This window comes from Bradysia coprophila (assembly GCF_014529535.1).
Source record: "Bradysia coprophila strain Holo2 chromosome IV unlocalized genomic scaffold, BU_Bcop_v1 contig_84, whole genome shotgun sequence".
NCBI lineage: Eukaryota > Metazoa > Arthropoda > Insecta > Diptera > Sciaridae > Bradysia > Bradysia coprophila.
The window spans coordinates 1,002,078-1,019,727 of record NW_023503376.1 but is presented as its reverse complement, the minus strand read 5'-3'; the positions used below and the strand labels follow the sequence as shown (position 1 = coordinate 1,019,727).

The 17,650-nt window shown below is 36.9% G+C and overlaps 2 protein-coding genes across 2 annotated transcripts in view; both read right to left on the bottom strand.

Moving 5' to 3' along the window:
* Nucleotides 1-384: 384 nt before the first annotated feature.
* LOC119072722 (probable cytochrome P450 6a13) lies at nt 385-2,505 on the bottom strand. Its single transcript, XM_037177997.1, has 7 exons — nt 1,908-2,505; nt 1,601-1,785; nt 1,415-1,542; nt 1,116-1,337; nt 909-1,053; nt 737-840; nt 385-674 (listed from the first exon to the last, which is right to left on the bottom strand). Exons 1-7 carry the CDS (start codon nt 2,415-2,417, stop codon nt 487-489), a joined length of 1,482 nt encoding a protein of 493 aa, XP_037033892.1. The 5' UTR covers nt 2,418-2,505; the 3' UTR covers nt 385-486.
* A 10,986-nt stretch (nt 2,506-13,491) lies between these two features.
* Nucleotides 13,492-17,650, bottom strand: part of LOC119072719 (mitogen-activated protein kinase-binding protein 1) — a 44,485-nt gene continuing 40,326 nt past the window's right edge. The window contains exons 14-19 of the mRNA XM_037177995.1: nt 16,449-16,648; nt 14,787-14,877; nt 14,630-14,716; nt 14,344-14,565; nt 14,083-14,272; nt 13,492-14,011 (exon numbers count right to left, since the gene is read on the bottom strand). Coding sequence (XP_037033890.1) covers nt 13,867-14,011; nt 14,083-14,272; nt 14,344-14,565; nt 14,630-14,716; nt 14,787-14,877; nt 16,449-16,648 — 935 coding nt within the window. The 3' untranslated portion in view covers nt 13,492-13,866. The remainder of the gene's footprint in view (nt 14,012-14,082; nt 14,273-14,343; nt 14,566-14,629; nt 14,717-14,786; nt 14,878-16,448; nt 16,649-17,650) is intronic.

The window sequence follows — 17,650 nt, the reverse complement described above, 5'->3', positions numbered from 1 at the left end:
GATAGTGGCTTCTTGGAAGATTTATTGCGTGGCCAAATTTTAAGCTGCAAGAACGTGTGATAGCTCGTTGAACTCGTACGGACGCCTAGTTTTTTTTGAAGCTAATTTGGAGTCATTTGGATTTGAATTGTAGAACTTCAATATTTGCTGTATATATGGTTCTGCAGTCTACGACAAAATTTTTTTTTTTAATTTTTTCTAGTAATAGGACTTGCGTCACGGGCGCTATGCTAACGCGCGCCCATGATTTACTTCCATTGGTCGATAGAAAGTTAAGTAAAACAGAGGTAAACAAGGTAACTCTATTTTTTGTGTGGGGTCTCAAAACAATCGGCGTATTTGCCTGTTTCCCGCTGTTTTCCGACTCGTTGGAATCCAGAAAATTATTATTTAATGTTTCCACCGAACTTCAAAAAAAACGTTTACAAGATAAAGTGTTTTATCTGAAAATTGACTTATTAAGGCACCGGACAATCTGTCGTCGAATCACTCCCTTTTTCGTGGAGTCAAAATTATCTTGACGCCATTCTTTGCAACATTCGAAAACGACATCGGATGCAATTCGAATGGTTTGTTGTTAGGACCCAATTTAACATGGAAATATCGAATCATCTCGAACAGTCCCATCTTCATATTGAACAATCCCAACTGCATGCCGATACACATCCTGGGCCCTAATCATGCATTTTCATCAATTGTAAAATTAAAACTTTTTTTTTTTGGATCCAATACTTACCGTCACCAAACGGTATAAAGGCAGACTTTGGTCGAAGGAGCTTTTGTTCTGGAGAAAATCTCTCTGGATCAAATACATCAGGATCGGGAAAGTAGGTTGGATCTCTTCGTTATGGAAATGTAAATTTCGTTAACATAAATCGAAATGACAACAGTTTCACTCATCCACTTACTTATAAACTGCTGCAAAGGGTAGTACAATTGGAGTCGTTGCTGGTATTGTCACGGGTATCTTCTGACCAGGAAGAAGTGGCATTGTGTAATCTTTAGTGCATAGCTTAAGCAATCCAAACAGAAATGGTTCAGCCCTCATAGTTTCTATATGACAACAACAAGGAAACTCAAGGACCTCGAAGCATTTTACCTTGATCAGGCCTTACCATACAGAACCTTTTCAAGATATTCGTGTTTCTGGACAAGGTCGTAGGTTACTTGATTATCGTTAGCTGCAATTGCCTCGTCAATAGTTTGCACCAATTTATCTTGAATGTGTGGATGTTTGGCTAGTTGGTACAGAGCTAATACCAAAGTATTGGGTGTGGTGTCATATGCTTCGAAGAAAAAGGCAAAGCAAATTCCAGCAATTTCGGTTTCGTTCAATCCTAAAATGAATTGAATGAGGCGCTGGGAACATATAGTTTGACCTCTGTCATCAGACGTCAGTCAAAGCAAGTTGTACCGTATTTTTCGCGGCCACTCATTATTGTCTGCAGTAAATCTTCACACCGAACTGTTCCCGAGTCACGAGCCTTTATTTGATCGCTAACAATTTGCTTGAGACGATTTGACATTGACGGCGAAACGAGGCTAGAGCATCATCGTTAATTTAATCCGCTTACGATGATTGTTAGAAATATTTTCTTACGCAACGTTAAGGTACTTCAAAATGTCCTGCACGAAGAACGTGACCATCATTTTGATAGCAGTTATTGCATCCGGATCAATCATTGATTTACCCATGTCTACGAACTCGGCTTGTTGCTCAAAGGATCTACCGTCAATGCTAAAGGTGCTTCGAATCATAGATTCAACAGTGTAACGGGAACATACCTAATTATTCGGGTTATGAGTCACTAGAGTAACTAAGACAATACTGATTCTGGCGTAATTCTTCGGCAGTAGCTGCCACTAATTTACACTAATTTAATTTTACGACAAAACACCACACTTACGTCTTTCGCGTCCACCTCAGCATTTTCTCCCAAACTCCGCACGAATCGTTCCCACTCCCTTCCCACTTCTAACACACAAGTAAGTGTTTGGCGAATTTTGTTTGCCGAAAAAAATGACCCGAAATAGGTTCGACCTCGTTGCCAGTTTTCGCCGTTCTTGAAAAATGGATTCGTACTTCTCAGATCATCATCGGCCGAAACGTTGGCATCATTATCGTGAAAATTCGGAAAGGCCTTGACCAGGATTTCTCTTTGCAATTCCGGATCTCGAATCAAAATCGCCGGCTTGAACAGCTTGTAGAAACCAATAAACGGAACATCGTTAAATGTATTATACCATCTTATGGGAGCGATGCTATGGTGCTCTTGCAACGTTAACGATTTGAACAAATTGCCGAAGAAGAACACTGGCTTTGGACCTTTGACTCCATGTCGTTCCCAGTACGTGTATCGATGTCTTAGCCAGAAATAGCAAAGTATGGTAACGACAATGAAAGACAATAGCAACATTGCAAAGGTTGTTTACAGATTAAGACTTGATAGTTAAATGTCTCAGCGACAAGCGAAATTCGAATGCATTGTTGTTTATTTGGGCGTTTAATCTTATCGTTAAAGAAATAATAAAAAGCTCTGATGTCGTAAAAGTTTTATAATTAGCCACAAAGATAAAATGATGGCCAGATCGAATGTTATGTTTCTTCCGAGCGTTATATAGGAGTAGAAGCCAGACAAACATTTGTGATTGCTTACGTTTGCTTGTTAGATAATGTTAGAATTTACGGTCCAACAACGTTCGAGTGGTGGCGGGACATTTCCACACCGTCAATATCGTCAGGAACGATATTATCGTTTTTTTGGACGATAGTATCGTCTCAAAATCGATAATATCGTTTTTTAGACGACACTATCGTCCAAAAAAACGATATTATCGCCCAAAAAATTTTCATTCAGGACGATAATATCGTCTAAATTGAAAAATTCTAAAATATTGTCTGGACGATAGTATCGTTTTCTGGACGATATTACCGTTCTAGAAAATCTAATGGATATTTTCGTTTTCTGTACGATAATATCGTCTTAAACGATAATATCGTCCTGGGCGATATTATCGTTTTCTTAAATGATAATATCATCCAGGACGATACTGTCGTTCAAAAAAACGATAATATCGCCCAGGACGATATTATCGTTTAGTTTTGGGTGGGTAATATTGTCCAGGACTCAATTTTACTCAGAGGTGCAGCAAGAAGCGAATTCTCTTCCAAAATATCGAAAAACAATTATCAGAGGAAATCACATACACATCAGTGTTTAAAAAAGGCGTTTAGTTCGTCCCTAAATAATTCATCTTTTTACGAAATGAATATCAACTTTGATTGTACATAAAAAGCGTTTTAACACGCCGAGCGATCCGGCCCATTGCCCCGGAGCGAAGCGGAGAGCCGCAATGCGAGCCGGGCGCCGGAACGGTGTCGGAACTTAGGAGTTAATTTTTTTTTCTCGCATCGTCTCATAATTAGTCTGTGTAATTTTTCTATATAAAATTTAAATTTACGGAACCAAATGAACCAATTTTTAATATTTTGTGTTTCGTCTTCAACAACCATCCAGAACGATAATATCGCCCAGGACGATATTATCGTCTAGAATTTTTATTTTAAATAAATTAAAAACGATATTATCGTCCTGGACGATATTATCGGCTCAAATTTAAAAAAATAAATTAATTAAAAACGATATTATCGTCCCAAAAATTATCGCCCAGGACGATAATATCGTCCAAAATAACGATAAATTTGTTCAGAAAAAGAAAATAACGATAATATCGTCCAGCGGATATTTTCATCCAGGACGATATTATCGTCAAAAAAAACGATATTATCGTTTTTTGAACGATATTATCGTTTTTTGAACGATAATATCGTTTTTTAGACGATAGTATCATCAAAAAAAGCGATAGTATCGTCCAAAAAAAACGATACTATCGTTTAAAAACGATATTATCGTTTTTTTAAACGATAATATCGTCAAGAAAACGATAATATCGTCCTGAAAATATTTTAAAATTTATAATTTTAGACGATATTATCGTCCTGGATGAAATTTTTTTGGACGATAATATCGTTTTTTAGACGATAGTATCGTCTAACAAACGATACTATCGTTTTTTGGACGTTCCTATCGTCTAAAAAACGATAATATCGTCCAAAAAACGATACTATCGTTTTTTAGACGATACTATCGTCTAAAAAACGATAATATCGTTCCTGACGATATTGACCGTGTAGTTATGTCGCCTCATCGGTTTCAACAATTTCATTAAGCTTTGAACAATGCAAGAGCTGAACCTTTTCGACTATTTTAATCATGTATCGAAGTAATTAGTTCTGTTGTTTGTATGAATATTTAGAGAACGTCGCAACTCGCATTTGTAATTATCTCAGTAAGTAAGTATCAAAAAGGACTTGCGTCGCATTTACCCTTTAAGGGTTTTTAGACTGATATCACCACTTTTGTAAGTATGTCATGTCGACAACATCAAAAAACCTTATGGAAATTAAAAAATGCTAGAGAAATCAACCTGAATCCAAAAGACCAATCTTGGAACACCTCACTTATATCGAAAGTAACTCAAATCAATCCGATATTTAAAATACAGTTTTATGCCAAGATTCCTGTGAGTATACGGGAACACCTTTACCACAAGACAACAATAAAAACAGCAAAACTAAACGATGACCTCTGATTGATATGGTTTTAGAAAAAAATACAAGTCAAGGCCAGGTGAAGTTGTTTACTATCGCGATTTGTCACTTGGCCAATCGGGAAAAGTTCTTCATATTTTTTTACAACTGTCCTTTTTTTTAATTTCTTTATTATCATCCCTTGACTGACGTGTGTGGGATACGAACGATGATTTATACATATACACATACAAAGATAAATACATTTAGGTCGATAGATCAATCCTCTTAAAGAGATTTGTCAAAGAAAAACAAAATAGAAAAATAAATTAAATTAATTCGGATAATTAAGGGACTAGAAGGTTACATAAAAAACAAATATCACAAAAAATAATCTAATCATCACAAAGGCAGCACTAAATTTCGGATCAGTTAAGGAAAACAAATCAAAATTTTCTCTACTTTCCCGTTAGTAGTTTCTGCTCGAATAGGAATAGATGAAAGTGGTAAGTGGCCCAAATGTACAACCCTTCTTAGGATTACAGTGACAGCCGCGTTTGTGATGTTAGACTAGTGAACCGTGGCACTTTGAGTCCCCACGGCTTCAAACCTGTGTACCATTTTTCCTACGACTTTTGTTATGTAGCCCAAGAAAGGCGAGACGAGTGTAGCCCTAGTGAATATCTCGGCAATCAAACGTCGTAGGAAAACCACATTGGAAATGAAGGTATTGAGGCCAAATAAAGATGAGAAATATTTTTTTTACGGGCTAGACCTGTCAAGCACGAAATAGCCGCCAACGAAAATTTATTTCTCAATTCATCATTCTTTATTTGACTTCACTTCAATACCATTATTTGGCTAAAATACCCGTTTTGACCCCAAATTGTTCTACTTCTGGCGCTAGATAACAAAAGTCGCAGAACAATTGACTTTATGTGTCTAGTAATAAAACAATTTGGCATAGGTTTCAAGCTCTGACACTGGCGTATAATGTTCATGATTTTCAATGGTTAAAACGAGCCATCAGAACAGTCGGAGCGTTTGCTGCGACTGAGCCCCGTACAAACCCGTATATCTATTGCGTACGTGACCCTAGTGCGTCTGTCACCATACTTTGACCGTAAACCTATTGCGCCGGTTAATGTAGTTAAAGTAAAATTATTATGTTATGTGTACATCTTACAAATTGCGCATGGCGCAATTACGAAGCCCCGTACGACGTTCCTTTCAAATGAAACAAAAATTTCAAATCGCCCTAAAAATTTTATTTTTTTGAAGGGCCTAGTATCGGCCTCAGTCCGAGGACCCAAATTTAAAATTTTTTTCAACTACATTCTATTCGGCCTTTGATTACCTTCCAAATGAAACAAAAATTACGAAAAACGGATGAAATTTGCTCGAGTTATATGTAAAATACACATAGGGCCCTAGTAGTGGCCTTAGTCCAAGGACCCAAATTTAATTTTTTTTCAACAACATTCTATTCGGCCTTTGATTACCTTCCAAATGAAACAAAAATTACCAAAAACGGATTAAATTTGCTCGAGTTATATGTAAAATACACATAGGGCCCTAGTAGTGGCCTTAGTCCAAGGACCCAAATTTAATTTTTTTTCAACAACATTCTATTCGGCCTTTCATTACCTTCCAAATGAAACAAAAATTACGAAAAACGGATGAAATTTACTCGAGTTATATGTAAAATACACATAGGGCCCTAGTAGTGGCCTTAGTCCAAGGACCCAAATTTAATTTTTTTTAACATAATTCTATTCGGCCTTTCATTACCTTCCAAATGAAACAAAAATTACGAAAAACGGATGAAATTTACTCGAGTTCTATGTAAAATACACATAGGGCCCTAGTGGCTTTTCACTTCTAAGGCCCTAACTCACGGTCCACTCACCCGATTTTAAAAAACTTTTTTTTCCTGGATTGGTATTGACAATACCTATCATTTGCCGTGTCATTTACATTTCCATCGTTTATTTTGCCATAAATATCACCAAAAGACCTTAAATCACTTAGGTGGCCCTAACTCACGAAGGGCCGACCCGAATATGCCCATCTTCGAACTTAGCCTCACTATTTCGACTATCTTTCAGGCAAAAAAAAATTTTTAGACCCGTACGAAGTACTGGGGTCTTATAGGTTTACGCATACGTTTGTAACACGTCGAATTGGACTCCCTGAGTAAGGGGAAACCTATTGTGGTTGTCAAGAGATGCCAAATCCGCGAAAAAAAAATGTCCGTCTGTCCGTCTGTCTGTCTGTCCGTCTGTCTGTCTGCACGATAACTTGAGTAAAACGCATCCGATTTTGAAAATTCTTTTTTTTCCCGTTTGGTAATGTCAAAAGACAGGCTAAGTTCGAAGATGAGTGATTTTGGATCGACCCCTCCCGAGCTGTGGCCCAATAAGGTATTTATAATACCGATCGACAAAAAAAAAGTTTATGGAAATCGGATGACCGACTCGTGAGTTAGACTCCTTGGTGTGGAACAGGCACAGGGCGGCAAGCAGTTTTTGCTTGTAGGTCGGCCACATTTGAACATATTTCGTCTGTTTTAGCTTTATTAGATAGGTATTGACCGTACCAATCAGGGAAAAAATAATTTATGAAATTATGTTCTCCGGAGCGTGACCTAGGTCTCTTGGAGTGAGCTCTTATCTGGCTACTCGGAAGTACAGTGAACGTGGTGTATTTTGACAATATCTCGAGTAAATTTTGACCGAATTTCATGAATTTTTTTTTGTTTGAAAGGTATTAACGAATGTAAAGCGTCGGTACTATTTCCGGTCTCCTAACAAAATGGCTGCCGGCGGCCATATTGGATTTTAGTAAAATTGAAGTATCTTGGGGAAAATGGTACTAAGAGAGTTTCTGTTAACATGGAAATAATTTGTTAAGTGTGAGGGGTTTCAGGGATTCCATATACGGACATCTATATATACCTATATACAGCTATATTGAGCTATATACAGGCATATAGAGCTATATAATAGCATATTCCTCTGCGAAATGTTTATTTACAGTGAAATATAGGTAAATATAGCGGTATATAGCTGTTTAAATAGGAATTTATGAAATTTGACTTCGTACGGGGCTGTCTATATTGCCTCCGGCAATTTAGTTGTATATGATAACAAGGCAAAGAGTGGATAATGTAAGTGATTTTAAAGGGAGAATAGTTTTTCAGCAGAGAAGAAAATGAAGTAAGAGAAATGAAGAGTTTCACATTAAAGGCTTTTGATACGAATAGGTGTTTCGTACGGGTCGGCGTTAGCTATGTTTTGAAATCGGATTTGATTTACTCAAGATATCGACGTGACAGACGGACAGACAAAATTTTTATTGCAGATTCGTCATCTATGAACATAGGCAAACACTTTGGCCTTACCGTCTGCTTCGAATTCCATCAATTACGGCATCGTAATCCTATAAGCCCCTTTGTACTTCGTACGGGGCTAAAAATGGCTTCACCGGTCCACTCGTCCTCCAGATAAAAACTCCAAATTTCAAATTAATTTTATTTTTATTATATAAATTATTTATTTATTATTAAATCCTGCCTTCGACTGTTAATACAATATTTTGTTTCTGTCTAATTTCTTTCAAATTCCACATTCGTCATTAAAATACAATTTAAAAATTCCATACTTACAATCAAACCGTCAATCATTACACTGTATCAGTGTTATGTGAATGAAGTGCATACAGAAAAATATTTCTTCTTTTTCTTCTTCCATTTTATTTATTCTCATTTTACATTTACATTTAACTTTTGTGTAATTTATTAGGATTAGATTTTAAGAAACTAGATTTTGTTAGGACTGTTTTTTATCATTGAGTTTTATATTCTTACCACTCAACAAGATCTATAATGTTTTTTTTGATAAATTTTATTTTAAACATTTGTTTTAAAACGCAATTAATTGTATAGGTGTGTCCCCCGCTGGCGGTTAGTTGGGTAAAGTTTTAATTAATTTTTCGGTTTTACTATTTTAACTTAACTTCAACCACAATGCCCGATTTAATTGTCGCGATTTTCAAAGTGGTGGTGGTATGAGTAAAAATTGGTTAAACGTTTACCATTCGATATTATAATAAGTATTTGTTAAGGAGATGAACTATTTGTAAGTTCATTTCAATTCTTCCGGCCTTTTCGTTCAACAATTTAAGTAATTGTTTTACTTTTTAATTCCTTATCACTTAATTGCAGCGATTTATACATTCCTTATAGTCTGTTTTTGGTGTCTTTTATTTTTCGTTTCAATTTTTTTTTTCACTTTTAAATTTAATGTTTTTCGATTAAAATAATTTAATTTTCGTATTTTCTTCTTATTTTTTTGAATAAATTAATTTATCCAATTTTTCTCTCGGTTATTTTACTAATATTCTATTTTGTTGTGGTCAGTCTTTTTGCAAAAATAATTCTCTTCGGATTTTAAATGAAAAACGGGATTTTCATTCTTCAAACCTTTTAGAAATGGCATCCGTGACGCATAAAGATTAAAATCTGATTCTTAATTTGTTTAAACTAATCGCGCACACTGTTTGATAATTCTGTTTTCATTTGTTTCACTACTAAGGAACAGAGGGATTCTTTTGAATTTCGACTGACCGAAATCGGCGCTATTTTTTCCGGGACTTTTTTATACATGTCTAGTTAGGCCTTGGTGCCTAGGCCCCAAAACCAGTCTCAGATATTTTTGATCTTCCTTACCTGGTTGGTTGTAAGTGGCCAAAAGTCGAAAAATGAGGTTTCGTAGTTCGGATTTCATTTCCGTAAGGTGGCGAGGACACGGGCGTGTATGGGTTCGTTGGAAAGCTGAGGTCAAGTACTCCTGGGGCAAATATTAACTTCATAAAATTTGATGATAATCGGCCGAAAGTATGACTTCCGGAAAATTTCTCAGAAGCGATGGAACCTCCGTGAACTTTGATGAGTTCTGTCACCTCCCTAATGCAATTATTTGATTAAATTATTACTTATTATGAATGTGGAGGACCTCAGCTTTACACCGATATCCATATTTGGTAGTTTGGTACGTGACTACGTAACAGATGAAAACTGTGTGTTTCACTCCGCCAAACTAGTAAATATGCGTATCGCTGTAAAGCTGAGGCCTTCCACATTCATAATAAGTAATAATTTAATCAAATAATTGCATTAGTGAGGTCACAGCTCTCATCAAAGTTCACGGAGGTTCCATCGATTCTGAGAAATTTTCCAGAAGCCATCTTTTTGGGCCGATTATCAGCAAACTTTATGAAGTTAATATTTGCCCCAGGAGTACTTGACCTCAGCTTTCCAACGAACCCATACACGCCCGTGTCCTCGCCACCTTACTGAAATGAAATCCAAACTACGAAACCTCATTTTTCGACTTTTGGCCACTTACAACCAGCCAGGTATGGAAGATCAAAAATGTCTGAGACTAGTTTTGGGGCCTAGGCACCAAGGCCTAACTAGGCATATATAAAAAAGTCCCGGAAAAAATAGCGCCGATTTCGGTCAGTCGAAATTCAAAAGAATCCCTCACACTAGTCTCAACTCATCGCTTTTTTCTGTCTGTCACCGACGGCCGTTTCTGAAAGGTCAAAAATCGAAATGTGCACTACGTAAGTAATATTCATAAAATGAGGACTGAATAATATGGCTGGGTTTGATGATGGTATTTTTAAGCGAGATTTGCGCTAATAAAAAGTCGATAGCGAGCCTTATACGACTTCTCCTGGCAGGGCATTTCAGATAAATTATCTGTTGATTGAATTGAAGTGAAAGTTGCCTCTTGACGTTAAATATAAGATTTCACCAGGGACTACTTTTGCGTAATTTCTCAAACTTTTCCAAGTTTTCCTAAATTTTCCCAAAATTGATTTAAAATATGGCAAAATGTTATCCAAAACATGTCTCCCGGATTTACTTAAGGGTATTTTCCGAGGAACAAGATTTTAGACTCAAAACTCTAGTTTCAAGAAAGAATTGCAGTTTCAGGCATTAGATTGATCCTTCCTTCATCATTGCCTCAAACTGTTGAAAATTTGATCTCAGTTAACTGATCATGCAACACTATTGTAAGAGGCGCAGGTCTGCATTTTTAGACGCATATACTACGACGATTTCCGCTAGCAACATTTTTCCTGCCAAGGTCCTTCCGACTCTTATAAGTTCCAATTTTTTAAAGCTCTTGTCGGGCGGGCTGAATAATTTTGATTAAAATCCACTCAAGCTCGGCCCGAGTCTCGTTTTAAAAATTCCGAGATGAACTAACCCGACCGATTTAAGATCCGCCCGGTCCGGGCTCACCTTTACTAGTCAACAATTTGAAGTTTTTGGAATGTGCACAAGTGGTGGCATAGTGCTTTGGAACTTGGATAGGTTTCGATGCATTAAGTACAGCAACCGCTTGTCCCAATGACGTGTAGTTCAACTACGACCGATTGGCTCAAAAAAATGTGTTGCCTGTCTTCATCATTCTTCAGGAATTCGTTGTAAATTGATGCAGAATCACTTATAGTGGAAACAACAAAAGTTTGAAATTTTGAAAGGGCGTTTTGTGTACGAAAAACTGAAAATGTAATCCCCGTATTTTTGTTTCGCCACGTTCGTACTCAGTCCTCCAGAGAATTTTGATTTGTTTGATGTGTCTTAAAATAAATGTTTTTTTTTAGGAAGAAAGAAAATCGATTTTGTTTAAACGATTTGCAGCCCCTGTATCTTTTTATAATTTCTTCTTTTCCTATTTTTTTTTTGTAACAATAAATGATATGATTCTCTTCTAAAGCTCATTTTTTTACCTAAGTTAATTTAACGTATAAATCGAACAAAACGAAAAAAATTTAATTTAAGAAAATTTGAGTGAAATTTGTCTACAATAAAATTATTTGCTATTTCAGTGGAGTTTTTATGCTAAAACAAAACAAAACAAAGTTTCCTTTAAGATCCGAATAAATTGCAAAAACATCGCTGACGTTAAGAAATCAATTTTTTGCGCAGTTAAATCAATCATCACAAAATGTTCCTAAAAGCTCCACTGCGACTTAAAGCTTTTTACTATTTTCTTTTGCAATTTACTCGGCATTAAAACAATGAATTTTACACGGATATGGACGGGAAATTGATTAGCTAATTAAATTAGATTTTCTTTGTTAAATTTTTAAAAATTTATTTACTTTGTTCAACGACGAGAGTCAATTAATTGAATTAAAATGAATTTATTTGGCAGTTTGCAGCCGTTAGCAGCCGTTTTGCACGGCAGAAATTCGAACTGTGTCAATTTTTGTACGTAAAAACGAAAACTTTCAACAAAAATACACGTTCTCTTTCTCTCTGCCCGCATATGGATGGTCTATCTGTCCGCAATAACAATGTAACAATCATCCAGTTCCAAAAAAATATTCAACTTTAGAGTGGAGATCAATTGTATTGGGTTGTGGTTATTGGTTAGTTATTGCTACGCATATTAGGATGTGATAAAGCGAAAAATTATGCGAAAATTTTGTTAGGCTGAGTAAGGAAGCCATCACACATTAAGTCCTTAAATTCTACAATTTTGCATTTGCAGTTGGATTGTGTGCACGACTCGTTGTAGCATTGTGAAGGTGACATTGATGGTGTTTCTACAAAGACCTGAACTCAAATCAAACGTGAAATAAGACTGTGCTACTGAGGCAACCACCTAAATTTGAGTGGAAATATTTTTGCTCTGTGATCTGGCAAGGTGTTAGGGAATCTCGCGCCGCGTCATTCACAATAACTCACAAAGTGACATCTTCCTTATACAAAATGTGTCAAAATGTGAATTATTGTGAATGACGCGGCGCGAGATTCCTAGTAACCCTCTGGCAAGTCACTGTGAGTCTATGGAAACAACAGAAATCAATTTAAGTCACACCAAAAAAATGGAGTTGCCTTTCCAAACGGGGCTTTAACGGTTTGATGGTCGTAAAACTCATGAATTTTGAGGATTTCGTTTTTGCAAATGTTTCAGAAAAGCTTTGCCTTCACAAATAATGTGTCGGCTTTAAAAAAAATGGTTGTTGACAGTCTGTTTCAAAAGACCGGAATCTTGTAGCCTGTCAGCCGTTTCAAGAATGCAAAAATTTTGAACCACAAACTAAACATAATTGATCCACACTCAACGCGTTGTTGAATGCTTTGAGACCGAGAGCAGACCGTCTTGCCAGTGCCTTACAAGGTCCCAAGGTTTGCAACCGTTGTGCACCATTAGTCCCGCCCTCAGAAGGGTGAGTATAGCGGGGAATTTTGATTTTGAAAAAACTCCGAATTTTTTTGTAGGATTTTTTCGGAACTTTTCCGAATTTTTCCAAAATAAAATTCGAAAAATAAGGCACCGAAGCCTAGATTACAATGTAGCAGGGCTTACTTTAGAGAATTTTAATTCCAAAAAATCCGAACATTCTGAAAAAATTCCGAAAAAGTTCCGAAAAATTCTGAAATAATTTTTCGAAATTTTTCAGAACTTTTTCGGAACTTTTTCAGAATTTTCGGAATTTTCAGAATTAAAATTCTCTAAAGTAAGCCCTGCAATGTAGATGAACCAAATTGATGCCACACTGAAAGTGTCAGTGCCATACGAAATATTAAATTGAAAATTTAACGGACAAAAAAAAATCGTAAAATTTGACTTGTCAGGACTGACGGACGTTGCTGTAAAATTTGAATTTTTCACAACCAACATTTTTCGTCTTCGGTATGGTTTCAAACCTTGATTTTGTGAGAACTGGTCGACGTGCGGTCTCTCAGCCAATTTGAACGTAATGAATTGGTCGCTGCATTGTGATAGTAAGCGTTTCTATTAAGCGTTATTTTGGTTAAAGCAAAAAGTGACGTTAAGTAGGTTGATCAAGATAATAATTAAAGTCTAAAATACAACAAAAACACGAAATTTTAACTGTTGAATTAACAAGAAAGAAAACTTTAAAAAAAAATCAAGAAAAATTTCCAAATAAAAAACAATTCATCAGCGGATGTCCAATCGGAATGTTCAACCGACGTTTCTTGTTTCTCATTAATTTGGATTATTTTTTTCTTAAATTTAATTTGGCTGGCAAAACACTCTTCTTTGTCCATTTCTTTCTTCACTCTTCCTATCCGGATAAACAACGACAATAACATACAACACCAGAAAACAATTCCAACGGAATACTCGGATCCCTCACACAGTTTCTAAACAACTAAAATACCGTAAAACACTCTCATTGAGCTTTATGGCCGAATTTTGCGAAGCACGACAATCAATTCCTTATGTGTTCTGCACATGCTTTTGAACTTTGTGTAGCATATCCGAACATTTGTCCATCATTTGAACGTAATCACCGTTTTGGGTGGTGCCTCGATTGTCCTTCAAGTGATATGGCTGATGAGAATTTGTGCTGTCATTCGACGATCTGATCAAAAAAATAAAATTCCGATTTTAGATTTGTTGGAACGGGATGCCCTGAAAAAGCCTGATTCTCACCTGTTGTTGGTCACTTTTGTCAGCATGGATTGTGTCATAATAACGGCATTTTCCAACTCTTTCAACATCAGATTCTTATGCCTTGCTCCCGACGATTCATCGCTGTGTTTTAACCGTTGATGCAGCTGCATAACGGAATTCGTCGTCACCATCAGTTGTGATATAATATTCGAGCATAGTTGTGAGGTTACTGCAGGACGAAGGAAAAACCGAAAATTGAATTCGTGTCTTGGCAGAACAAAGAAAAAAAAAACGACTTACAATCAGCGCTGTCCACATCAATATCTTTTGTCGGCAGTTCCTCGTAATTGTGCGGCTTTGGTTTCAGCGGTGAACCACCCATTCCCGGTATGGCCCCGTTGCGTTTGTGATCAACTGATATACTTCGCGGCCGTGGTGGAACGGCTGGTTTGCCATTGGTTGGAGGGATCGATTGAGCTTCTTCGGAACTGGAGTCGTCTTGACCCAGGCTTGACAAATTTACTGTAAAAGGTGCAGACAAGTTAAACCGAGGGCTTCTCTAAGAAAACAATTACATTTTACTTACCACTACTAAAGGCATTTGTTAGGCCTCGACGCCGATTTATGATACCAGCTGCAGTCTTTGAATTGTTATATTGTCTGCTCGACGGAGCTGATAGATGAAAAAGACGTTTTTTCTTTCGTTAGTCTTAGTTCAGAGACTTGAGTATAATGTAACATACCGTTGCCGTTTCCATTGACTTTATTTTGAGATGAAATTGTAGGTCGTGCAACTCCACCTCTTGCATTTGCACCTTCTGCGTCTGAGTCGCTCTTTAACAAAAAACGGAAAAAAAATTCAAGAAACAAACGATTTGAACGGTTTTTTGTGACCTGTCGTGGCGCTCCCAGACTCACGACCCTCCACTTTATTGTTACAATTAAGAGTCATATCGCCAAGACTTCAGGTGATTGGGGAACAAGCCGACTCCGATTTTAATGAGTGATAGCTCGTTGGATTCGTCTTTCAATTCTAGGAAACACCTATCTTTCACTTTTCTTAAAAAAAATTGTTTTCTGTGAAAAGTGTTCAAAAGTGATCACATGTCAGAGAGTACCGAAAGCAGTTTTTCGGCAATAACTCAAGAAAAAATTATTTTAAATTGTTGTAATGTTGTACGATTGTCGGCCTTGGAAAGACCTACAGATAGAGTATACGCACTGCTTGGTGCTAGTTGATCCACGAGAGCTATGACTTAAAATATAGTGAATGTTCGGAGAGTACTGCTTCTCTGCAGCTTCGTTGTTCCACGGAACTAAGTATGGGGTGTTGTAGCTGGCCTCACCCACTATCGTTCCACACATAAATGAGCCCAGTACTTTTGTGCTGCAAGCCCACAGAAGTGTTAGAAAAAAAGTTGGTGCCAAAATGCAGATTTTTTTCTTCTTTCTGAGGGCTCTACAGCTGGAACAGCATCTGGAACGGTACTATGGCAGTCATTCTTTATCGTCAGTCGTTAGTTTTTCAATTGGACCAATATTTGCTACGTGACAGGAGTTTGGCAAACCGTTTGCTCCCACTTGATCGTATCGTTTTTCCAAACTCCTGTCACGTAGCAAATATTGGTCCAATTGAAAAACTAACTACTGTTCCGGAGTCCTGAGGTCATTTGCTATACGCTAACACTTTATTTGACTAAAATCCTCCGAGAAAAATTTGATAATTTTTCTCTTGATATTGCTAACATTGGATCTGATATATTCGTGACATATCGAAGCGTTTTTCTATTGATAAGGTAAAAGAATAGTAGACGATAAAGAATGACTGCCATAGTACCGTTCCAGATGCTGTTCCAGCTGTAGAGCCCTCAGAAAGAAGAAAAAAATCTGCATTTTGGCACCAACTTTTTTTCTAACACTTCTGTGGGCTTGCAGCACAAAAGTACTGGGCTCATTTATGTGTGGAACGATAGTGGGTGAGGCCAGCTACAACACCCCATACTTAGTTCCGTGGAACAACGAAGCTGCAGAGAAGCAGTACTCTCCGAACATTCACTATATTTTAAGTCATAGCTCTCGTGGATCAATTAGCACCAAGCAGTGCGTATACTCTATCTGTAGGTCTTTCCAAGGCCGACAATCGTACAACATTACAACAATTTAAAATAATTTTTTCTTGAGTTATTGCCGAAAAACTGTTTTCGGTACTCTCTGACATGTGAACACTTTTGAACACTTTTCACAGAAAACAATTTTTTTTAAGAAAAGTGAAAGATAGGTGTTTCCTAGAATTGAAAGACGAATCCAACGAGCTATCACTCATTAAAATCGGAGTCGGCTTGTTCCCCAATCACCTGAAGTCTTGGCGATATGACTTTTAAATATCAAAAAGTGGTAGAACTTACGGCTTGATTAAGTGTTCCGACCGAGATACTTCTTGTTCCCATTCCCGAACCGGTTGTGGTTGGAGCTGACGATGTGGCAAAGGGATTACTTTTTCCCACTGAAGAATTGCTTCGTTTCGGCGGTACTCTGCTACTTGGTACGGTTTGCCGATTGGATGGAATCGGTTTGAACGATAGCGACACATTCGTTGACTTATAACCTACATTTTGTCGGATTGGTCAAATGAGTTAAATGAGTTTTCGGTCGATTAAAGTGGTTGTAAAGAAATTGTCAAATCGAATTCAAATTGAAACAAAAGAAAAATTTAACTGGACATTTAAATGCAAAACGAACAACAAAAACACTGTCAAAGAACTAAATTGGTTTTCTGATTAATTTTTTTTTTGTACGAAAGACAACAACATTTTACCTTTTCCCATACTTAAATCGCTAAGCGAAATAGCACGTCTAATTGACGACGAATCATCATTTTGAGTTGAATTTAAGCTTTTTGGATTTCCTAGAACGAATGTTTGTAAGCAAATTTAGAAAAAACAAATCGAATAACATCGAATAGAACATCAAGATAATCAAAATGAAGGAAATGTAAAGCAAAGTGGTTAATATTATACGCTAAAAGCCAGTGAAGCCATGCCAATTCGTTAACTAAAACATGTTGACCTGGAGTGAATCGAAGAAATCTTTCAGACGAACTGAACTCAAAAGGCGATAGATCAACGATTCAATGAAGTCTCGACATCGAATGGTTCAGGTTCGAATCGGTGTGCCTCAATCGATGTTGCACTGATTGGTTGGTAAACCCATCCATTGATAATTAAAATCCTGATTTGATCCTCCACACTACTGACATTTCTTTTTATCATAGAAAGCTCTAACGGTGCGGTTGAATGAATTTTAGATGAGCATTTCGATGCATTTTCGATATTTTTGTGTATTATTAGTCAACTCGGAGCCCTGAACAAGGTTCCACAAAAAAATATTTTGATTTTCATCCGTACCATAGGTGCCAGTGGAGCATAGACAGTACTGTCCACAGAGAGAGAGCGATTGAAAACTCATTGGGGTTGCAAAAGGTAGTGGTTGGAATAAGTGTGTTTCAGGTGGCGCTGAGTTTCACGACTGTGACCAAATATAACGGAAAAACTTTGAGCTACTGCCGGTCTCTACGTAAACGGTCTACCAAAATAATTTTTGGATATTT

Bases quoted from the DNA above. Each gene is read 5' to 3' on its own strand.
- LOC119072722 (XM_037177997.1), bottom strand. From the start codon at position 2,417: ATGTTGCTATTGTCTTTCATTGTCGTTACCATACTTTGCTATTTCTGG. The intron at 1,786-1,907 runs GTAAGTGTGGTG...CCGAATAATTAG, and splicing joins CTGAGGTGGACGCGAAAGAC to GTATGTTCCCGTTACACTGT. The intron at 841-908 runs GTAAGTGGATGA...TCCATAACGAAG, and splicing joins CCCTTTGCAGCAGTTTATAA to AGATCCAACCTACTTTCCCG.